At 48.6% G+C, this 9,465-nt stretch overlaps 1 protein-coding gene across 1 annotated transcript; it reads right to left on the bottom strand.

Annotated features, from left to right (window-relative positions):
• Positions 1 to 948: 948 nt before the first annotated feature.
• Positions 949 to 4,845, bottom strand: GPR55 (G protein-coupled receptor 55). The gene has a single exon (XM_087424527.1). It carries the CDS (start codon positions 4,843 to 4,845, stop codon positions 3,889 to 3,891), a length of 957 nt encoding a protein of 318 aa, XP_087280653.1. The 3' UTR covers positions 949 to 3,888.
• Positions 4,846 to 9,465: the final 4,620 nt, after the last annotated feature.

The following is a 9,465-nucleotide window of genomic DNA, read 5'->3' as shown; positions in this document are numbered from 1 at the left end:
TTTCCTCAGTGTGTGCAGGTGGAAAAAGAGAGAAGGAGCAAGAGCTCTGGTGTGTTTTCGTATAAGGGTACTAATCCCATGATGAGGGCCCTACCCTCAGGACCTCATCTAAACCTAAGTATCTTCCAAAGACCCCCCCTCCAAATACCATCACACTGGGGGTTACGTCTTCAACACACGGATTTGTGTGGGACACATTTCAGTCCATAGCAACTGTCAAGGAACAAGGATGTCCCTGGTCAGCCCTCAGCATCCAGGCCATGACTGGGCTTTGCTCAGTATTGTGGAGAACTCAAGAGAAAGGGGTGGCCAGGCCAGCACCTAGCAGTTCACATTTTCCAGGAGCTCTGGATAGGTTAGTAGGATTCACGTGCGAGGAGCCATGAAGGAGAACTCAGATCTAACCTGGGAGAGTTGGACTCACTCCACAGGTGGTCAGAGATGGAGGGTCACCAGCGGAGGACTTCCGGAGAACTGGCCCTGTGTCTTCAGCATGTTAGTGGTCAGCAGGTCTCTATGTTGGACCACACGGTGTGTGCAGAGGAGCCAGGGCCTTTGGAAGCAGCTCCAGTGTCATAGTGGTGATGAGACAAGATGGAAGGAGCAGGGCGCAGTGGACTCAGTGCTGGAGGGACCACAGCGGGTCCTGTGGGGTCTGTACGGCCCAGTTGCTACCACGGGGAACCAAGTACTCACGTGGATGGGGAGAGTTGCAACTAGACCCTGCAGGGTCTGGCTCGTGGCCACTGGGACAGGCCCCAGCTATGCTCCTGGGGCAGGCCTGAGGGTGGCTCCCTGGGCTCTCATACTTGGTGTCCCAGTGGTTACTTCCACCTGGTCCCTTCTTGGTCCCTTAGACCAGGATTGTTGGATCACCTGCAAAGGGCAATCAGAGACCAGGTCTTCTCTGGAGCCAGTAAGTGTAGCCCAAGACAGGGTCACACAGCATCATTGGAATCTATTTATTGGGCAAATCAGATTAATCAAATCATTTTTTCCAATTAATTATGCCAGTTTCACGCATGTACATGTAACAGGTATGGCTCAGGATTTTCCAGACTAGGAATACAAATAAGGTCATGTTTATGGCCAAACAATGTCTCCAAGCCTCCACTAGCTTTAGTAGCAGGAATTTCAGCCATGACAAAGTTCAGCGTTCCCCAACTCACTGGCTGCCACTTGCTGTGGGAGTGGGCCCTTGCATGCATCAGGACCCTAACTAACCCTGACCCTGATCCTGGCCCTCTGCCCCTTCTGTGCTTGACTGTTGATTGCGGGCTGGGCTTGGGCCCAGAGTGTGGACCCCCCTGTGGAGCAGCCTGGCCTGCAGCGCTGGACCTGTGCCCAATCTCATGAACTCTGATGAGTCCTCTATAACTTGAAGGCCAGGATGGGTCGCCATGGGGAGAGAGAAGAGGCCTCTCTCCACCCCCCAGTGTTTTGGGATCTGTCAGGCTCCCAAGGCTCACCCACAGTCAGATCCACAGTTGTCACATCAACCCAAGACTGCTCTACACTTCCAAGGACCTACATCTTATAGTTACACAGCTCATGGCTCTAGACTCCCCTCTCGCCCTCTCTGTCACCTGGCTAGAGCAAGGTCATGCTGCCCATAAGACAAGATTTTATGTTTATGAACATCACTGGGGATGATGGATCATCAGAGCTCTGCCATCCCTTTTCTCTTAGGAAGCCTGCCTGGCCCTAAGCACACTAGTAGATACAATTGCAGCATGAAGGGTGCCACTCAACTCCACCAGGCGGGCTCCCAGCTCCCAATGCAAAGAGAGAAATTGGAGGAGGGGTGGTCCCCAACTCCACCCACCCATGGGCTCTGACCCTAATTCAGCCCAAATGTCCTGCTGGATATAACAGCTTCCTGGCTTTCTAACGGTAGCACAGGTGTGCCTCTGTCCAGGATGGCCACGGGACAGTGCAGCCCATAGGTGGAGAAGGGGTGTCCAGGCCTTGAAGCAGCTGGGCAGGACTCATCTCTGGGTCTGCACAGCCCCTGACTCTGGCGGCCGGTTCCTAGAGGCCAGTCTGAGGGGCAGGAGCCTCTGGTCCTGGTCATGATCATTTCCACCCCTTCATTGACACTTTCTCCCTCACCCTTCCCTCCAGCCCCACAGCATGCTACTTGACCACTGAGTCGGCTGAGGGGGAGGCAGGAGAAGGTGGGGCTCTTGCCCTTCGATGGCTCTCAGTCAAGTTGGGGATTCTTGGGCAGGAAGCAGCTCTGCCCTTCATCCTTCCTGCCCGTCCCCCACCTCCTCACAGAGCCCCAAAGCTTCAAGCCTCGGGCAATCATCCAACCTCCACCTCTTCCTCCTTTCAAGGTTTTATCTAAGTCGCTCCTTTCCCCTGCCACACGGCCACCCCTCCCTTCCATCTACCACTTGGCAGTGGAAGCTTCTCATCCTACAGGTAGAAAGTGGTTGCTTTTCTCCCTAAAGACCTTCCCTTGTTCACATTAAGTCTCATCTGTTTCTTCTCCTCCCACTCACTCCGTCTTGCAAAACTACCCCATGCTCATCCTTATAATTACTTTACTCTCCGGAGCAGCTAAGTCACCAGAAGCTTTCAGATGTTGCTACTGCTCCTTCTCTGGATCAACAGAGAAGCCCAATCAAAGCTGTGATTCAATTGTTTACAGATTTCAATTGTTTGTAGGAACTACCAAGAGCCCCGTGCCATCAAGCACGTTCTTCCATTCCTGGCTGACTCATTTTCTCCCTCCCAGCCACCGGAGAGGGACAGCTCTGTGGGCAGTGCCTCTGTGAACAGTGCCACCGTGGCCAGCTGCCCAGCCAGGACTCAGGTGGGCAAGACAAACACACATTCCTTGTTCTCCTCTGGCTAAACCAAATCAAGCCTGATTCCTGTTCACCATTCTCAAGGAAACTAAGCCTAATTAACAACTTCCCAGGCTGTTCAGGATAGCAAGCTGCTCACGTTCAGCAATTTCTCCTCTCCCAGGCAGGTCTCCACTGCTTCTCCTCATCCTGGGCCAGTGCTAAAACTCTATGCAGTGACATCCTGATGGCAATGGGGAAGGGGCTGTCCACTTCCAGCCTTTGGCCTGTCTCCTTCCCTCCCCAGATGTATCCTGTCCCCTCATGGCTCTCAGGTGTCACCAACACCTTTCCATTCTGTCCTCACTGCTTCTACAGTGTCCACAGCTTCACCACAGCCTGTTCTACACCAGCCCCCCTCGTCCTTCTGCAGCCTTTTCGTGAGCACGGGAAGGTCTGGCTGGCTTCCCAGGCCTTTCTAAGGCCGATAGGAAAATCAAGGCTCTCTGTGCATACTTGCTTTGCCTCGATCACCCCCACTTGCTGTCATCTCTGCGAGGTTGTTGGCCAACAGAGCCCAGAGGGACCGGAAAGTGCAAGTCTGCTCCACCTGGGATCCCCAAAATAAAAACGAGCTTGATCCATCCTACTGCTCCCTCTCTAGCCAGGACCCACTCCACCAATGACCAACCCTCTTGATTCTCTTTCCTAACTCCTTTGTCTCTTCCCTTCCAGAATCTTCTAGTCTAACAGAAGGACAGGAGAGAGTTGGGAAACAGCCTTGTTCAGATGGTCTCATTTTCTTTCTCAATTCTTCTGCTTCATGCTTTTTGGACTGAGAAATCAAGAATTCACCTGGTTCTTAGGTTCTTCAGAGATCCCCAAATACTGGGTGATTTATGTCAAGCCGTCTGGGTGCCGGAGAAAGGTCTTTGGGGCATAAGTAGCACAGACAGTGTTCATGAGCATCAAAAGGGAAAGCACATTAGTAAATGTGCCACATATCATCCCGCTATATCCCAAACCTTGAAACAGGATATCCACTACTGGAATTCAGGGCTAGGATTTCCTTTCTTTGAGCAGGTCTTTCTTCTTAGCCCCTGGTGGTCATGGTATCCTGGAGGACGAGCTGGGCCCTGGAGGGCCGGTGGGCCATGATGTCCATGCGGAATTCTTTGATCACAAAGTAGTAGCAGAAAACATCTAGGCAGCAGTTGACGTTGGAGAAACACATGGACAACTGCACGAACACGCTGATGTTCTGCTTGGCTCCGCACTCCACAATGAAGCCATTCCTCACCAGGAACTGCAGGAAGAAAGCCAGATGGACCGGAAGAAAGGAGACCACAAAGACAGCCAGATTGGCTGCGATAGTCCATATGCAAGCCTTCTGCTGGACCCAGTCCTGGGTGTGGTCCCGACGGCCAATCAGAATGTGAATGCTCCTGGAGGAACAGAAACCCATAATGGACATGGGAAGAAGGAAGCCGAACACCTCGAGGGGGAAGAAGACCTTGGCACTCCAGGTGCCATCGGACATGTTGTGGAAGCATTTGTAGTTTTCCACTTGCCCATGGAAGCTGTAGACAGGGATGCTCCCGGCCCACACCAGGACCCAGATGGTGCAGCAGATCCCGAAGATCTTCCTGGGAGACCGGAAGTGGCTGGCCTGGAGCGGGTACTGGATGGCCAAGAATCTGTCCAGACTGATGAAGCAGATAGTGAAGACACTCCCGTACATGCTGATGAAGTAGAGGCATTCCACCACAGTACAGAAGGAAGGATAGGAAGTCTGCACGTGGTTCAGGATGGTCTTGAACGGGAGGGAAAGCACCAGCAGCAGGTCGAAGACAGCCAGGTTGATCATGTAGATGGAGGTGGCAGCATAATCCGGCCACCTCTTCTTCAGGAAGGTGCGGAAGCCTCGGATGGCCAGCAGGTTGAGGAGTAGGCCCAGGAGGAAGGTGGGGATGTGGACCACCAGCTGCACGGTTTTCATCAGCTCATCCACATCACTAAAGGAACAGTGCTGGCTTTCGTTGTGGCTCATGTTCTCTCCTACAAAGTCAACAGTAGATTAGATGAAGTTCTCGCTCTCTAAAAGTGATGGATTCAAACGACTTTGTCAAGAATAAAAAACACTTCCCCTTTATCACACAGCAATTCACACTTGTTGAATAACACTTAGAAAACACAGGAAAGAAAAATTACCTCTAATCTTGCTGCCCAGATATAACCACTGTTAGTTTTTTATGTGTATCATTCCAGACTCACTCTCCTTCTTTTTCTGTATATACACACACACACACACACACACACACACACACACCTTTTTTCTTTTACAAAAATGAACTGTGCATGAACGCCTGTTCCTTTTTTTCCAATCAGAACTCCTTCTGTTGAAAGTAGTAACAAAGACACAAACCCTGACCCAAACTGGTTTAAGCAAAGAGAGAATATCATGTGACTGAAAACATGAAAACTAGGGCAGGACTGTCTTGAGCTGCAGCTCGATCAGGGGTTCAAATGCTGTTTCCAGGACCCAGCTCCTCTTTATGCATTGTCCCTCTGCCCTCCCCCACCCACAATGCCAAAGACTGGACAGAGTTGACCCCACCCCTGACTGTAGGGCTGGTCACAATCAGCACATCACGTTCCCCTGGACGTAGTGATTGGTTCATTTGTTGGTTCAGGGATGGACATTTGACCCACCCAGAGGCAATGAAAAGCAATAAAACTCTTGCTTGGGTTACTAAGAAGGGGGTTGAGGCTCTTTCTCTGATTTTGAAGTTGGGAAGATATAAGATCTGGAGCTGCTGCAGCCTCTTGCTACTTCCAGGGGAAAACCAGACAGAAAATGGAGAAACATGGAAGAAAGAACATTCCCAGAGTAAATGAAGTGAGGGCTTGAGGTCTCCACGGGGCAAAGAAAGGCCTTTAGATGGGTAAAAAGTTAGAACTGGTCTCAGGGACAAGAGGACCAAGGCTGCAGGTGTGGCCGCACAGGGAGGCTGGGCGCCAGCAGACAAAGAGGGGGTCACAAGTCAGGGCTTCTAGTCAGGCCAAAGATGAGGGTCTGGGGCAGACCGTGGCCAGGTGTTACTTGAAAGCCTGGCCAATTTGGGGGTGAGGGGGTGCATGTTATTGTGAAGTTCTATATCAAGATAGGTGGCTCTCTTTGTTCGGGCTGCTATAACAGAGTACCAACAGATGGGGTGGCTTATAAACAACAGACATTTATTTCTCACAGTTCGGGAGGCTGGAAGTCCAAGATCAGGGCTGACTTCTCGTTGTATCCTCACATGGCAGAAAGAGGGCAGGAGAGCTCTCCGGGGTCTCTCTTATAAGGTCACTGAGCCCATTTGTGAGGGCTCCATTCACAAGACCTAGTAACCTCCCAAAGGCCACACCTCCGAACACCATCACGCTGGGGGGTTAAGTTTCAGCATATGAGTTTGGGAGGGGACACAAACATTCAGTCCGTAACAGTGGCCCAAGAGCAGATGGAAACCAGGAGATGTTCAGCCCGGGCCTCCAGAGCCAGTGCTGCTGGGCAGAGAATTCATACATGACCAAACCTCCACCCACCTCCCTCCTTTCTCACCCACTCTCTCCCGTCCAGATGAGCTCGATCTGCTGGCGTGACTAATCTAGATGCTGAGTGTGACACGTCCCTGAGGGCACAGGGAGCTGCGTATGAGAGGTCACTCACGCTTGGCTTCTTCCTTACCCGCCTCGCCAGCAGGCAGCCGGGTGAGCACGTTCAGCCCTGGCCTCATTGTGCCTCTCCCTCACTCCATGACTTCCTGGCAGTGGGGGCTGAGATCCGAGAGGCAGACGTGGCAGGGAGAAGGCGCCAGTGTAGTCTTTCACAGAGAATCCTGTTCTGGCGACCAATGCAGCTACTTGTTGGGCTTACTAGTTGTTTTTTTTTTAATTAAAAAAGTATTCTAGAGGCCAGCTCCGTGGCCTAGCGGTTAAGTTCGGCGCGCTCTGCTTCAGCGGCCCAGGTTTGGTTCCTGGGCGTGGACCTACACCACTCATCGATGGCCATGCTGTGGTGGCAACCCACATACAAAATAGAGGAAGATTGGCACAGATGTTAGCTCAGGGCAAATCTTCCTCAGCAAAAAAAAAAAAAAAGCATTCTATGCACTCAATAAGATATTCAAACAGTACAAAAGAACAAAGGGAAGTAGCTTCTATAGTACCCCAAGGTCTCAGATGTCCTTTCCAGAAGAAACCATGGTTAACAGTTTTGTGCATACTTTTTCCAGAAATTTTCCAAGGGTATGCACATAGATATATGCATATACATACATATATATGTATATGTATGACTCTTCTTTAAATTTGGAAAATATTACACCCACAGCTCTGTTCCTTGCTTTTTCACTTTACAATGCTTCTTGGAAATTGTTCCACATCAGCCTCTATGAATCGACTTTTTCTTTCTAAGGGCACCATTTTATCCCATTGTGTGGATATGCCATAACTCATCTAGCCAGTAGCCTCTTGAAGAACATTTAGATTTCCTAGTGTTTTACTGGGAAACAAAAAAATTCCACAATAAACATCCCTGTGACTTATTTCTTTGCTGCACAGCTATTGCTAAGAGAATTCCTATTCTGCTGTTGTTTCTCATCACTACAGCTCCATTGGGAGCCTTTGGAAGGAAGGATTTGGATATTTTTAAGACCCCATATAGAATGTCATTCCCAAATCCTCTCTAACTGCTAGCGAAAAAGAGGGGAAAAAATATATATATGTGTGTATATATGTCTGTGTGTGTGTGTGTGTGTGTATGTGATCCATTGAGCACTATGTAGTAAACATTAAACATACATTACTTGATTTGGTGGCTTTCCTATGTGTCAACTTTTCTTATGGGTTTATGTCACAAGAGATCCAGGAAAATGTATTTCCTCATATCTAAAGCTTTAGACTCCTGTGGTCTGTGTGCATGGTGCCTCCTGGAGTTGTGCAGCATAGAGCCCAGGTCTAACTGTTCCTACCCTAGAATGCCTAAAATACAAGCAAGCTGGTGGGCTGTCTCCTCCTGACTAAATATGCCAGCACATCCACAGGTCTATCTCAAAAAATAGCTAGAGTAACCAACAAGATAATTTCTTGGAACCAACAAGATAAATTTCCAAAATGATGAGAAAAGCAGGCAAAAGCCCAATCCAGATCTAACTGAGAAGCGTTGCAACACCAAAGAGGAAGACTCAATTAATTGGCTTACAGAAGTCACCTGCAACAGCAGAAAACCAAGAACCACAAAGAGCAAAGACGTCTGTATTTAAAGAGCTTCAAAAAAGGAAGTTGGGGCATCTGTTTGGGGCTGGGTCTCAGGCACACACCCTGGATGAATCCAGTGCATTGCTGATGATCAAAGACTAGAATTAGGGGCCGGCCTGGTGGTCTGGCTGTTAAGTTCACACGCTCCGCTCCGGTGGTCCAAAGTTCGCCAGTTCAAATTCTGGGTGCAGACCTACTCACAGCTCATCAAGCCATGCTGAGGTGGTGTCCCATATAGAAGAGCCACAACTCTACAACTATGATACCCAACTGTGTACTGGGGCTTTGGGGAGAAAAAAGAAAAACGAGGAAGATTGGCAACAGATATTAGTGCACGGCCAATCTTCCTCAAAAAAAAAAAAAGACTAGAATTAAAGTGGCAAATTAAAACTACAATGAGATATTACCTTACACCTATTAGAATGGCTATAATTTCCAGTACAAAAAACAACAAACGTTGGAGAGGATGTGGAGAAAAAGGAACCCTCATACACTGTTGGTGGGAACGCAAACTGGTACAGCCAGTATGGAAAACAGGAAGGAGATTTCTCAAAAAACTAACAATTGAAAGACCATGTGACCCAGCTATACCACTACTGGGTATTTATCCAAAGAACTTGAAATCAACAATTCAAAGAGACTTATGCACCCCCATGTTCATTGCAGCATTATTCACAATAGCCAAGATGTGGAAGCAACCCAAGCGCCCATCGACTGATGAATGGATAAAGAAGACGTGGAAGATGGAATACTACTCAGCCATAAAAAAGACAAAGTCATCCCATTTGCAACAACATGGATGGAACTTGAGGGTATTATGTTAAGTGAGGTAAGCCGGTCAGAGAAAAACAAACACCACATGATTTCACTCATTTGTGGAAGATAAACAAATACATGGGCAAAAAGAACAGATTAGTGGTTCTCAGAGGGGTAGGGAGTTGGGGGTGGGCATAAGGGGTAAAGGGGCACATATATCTAGTGACTGACAAATAATAATGTACAACTGAAATTTCACAACGTTATAAACTGTTATGACATAAATTTAAAAAAATTAAAAAAAAGAAAAAAATCAGTGATGCTCAAAGATAAACCCAAACCCAAAATATGGCTGAATTGAACAAACCAAAAAAAACCAAAGGGATAAAAATGGTTTGATGGAAAGTATACAGTCTAGGATGCTGGGGCTTTGTCTGAATTGACTGTACCAGGTGTGTGTGTGAGAAATAGAAACAAGTCAGCTATTGGTGTTCTCCAGTAGGTCGATCCTAAAGGTCACATCTGAATCACTGACAGACTTCAAATGGGAACTTTTCAAATGGTAGTCTTTGAAGCCAGAGAAAGCACGCTAAGGGCTGGCAAAAAGAAATTA

The sequence above is a fragment of the Ceratotherium simum genome, chromosome 37, assembly GCF_057802395.1.
Source record: "Ceratotherium simum simum isolate JZ-2026a chromosome 37, ASM5780239v1, whole genome shotgun sequence".
Lineage (NCBI taxonomy): Eukaryota > Metazoa > Chordata > Mammalia > Perissodactyla > Rhinocerotidae > Ceratotherium > Ceratotherium simum.
The sequence above is the reverse complement of the archived record's forward strand: the minus strand, read 5'-3'. Positions and strand labels throughout refer to the sequence as shown.

What these genes read in the sequence shown, in the direction of transcription:
- GPR55 (XM_087424527.1), bottom strand. Translation starts at nt 4,845, where the DNA reads ATGAGCCACAACGAAAGCCAGCACTGTTCCTTTAGTGATGTGGATGAG.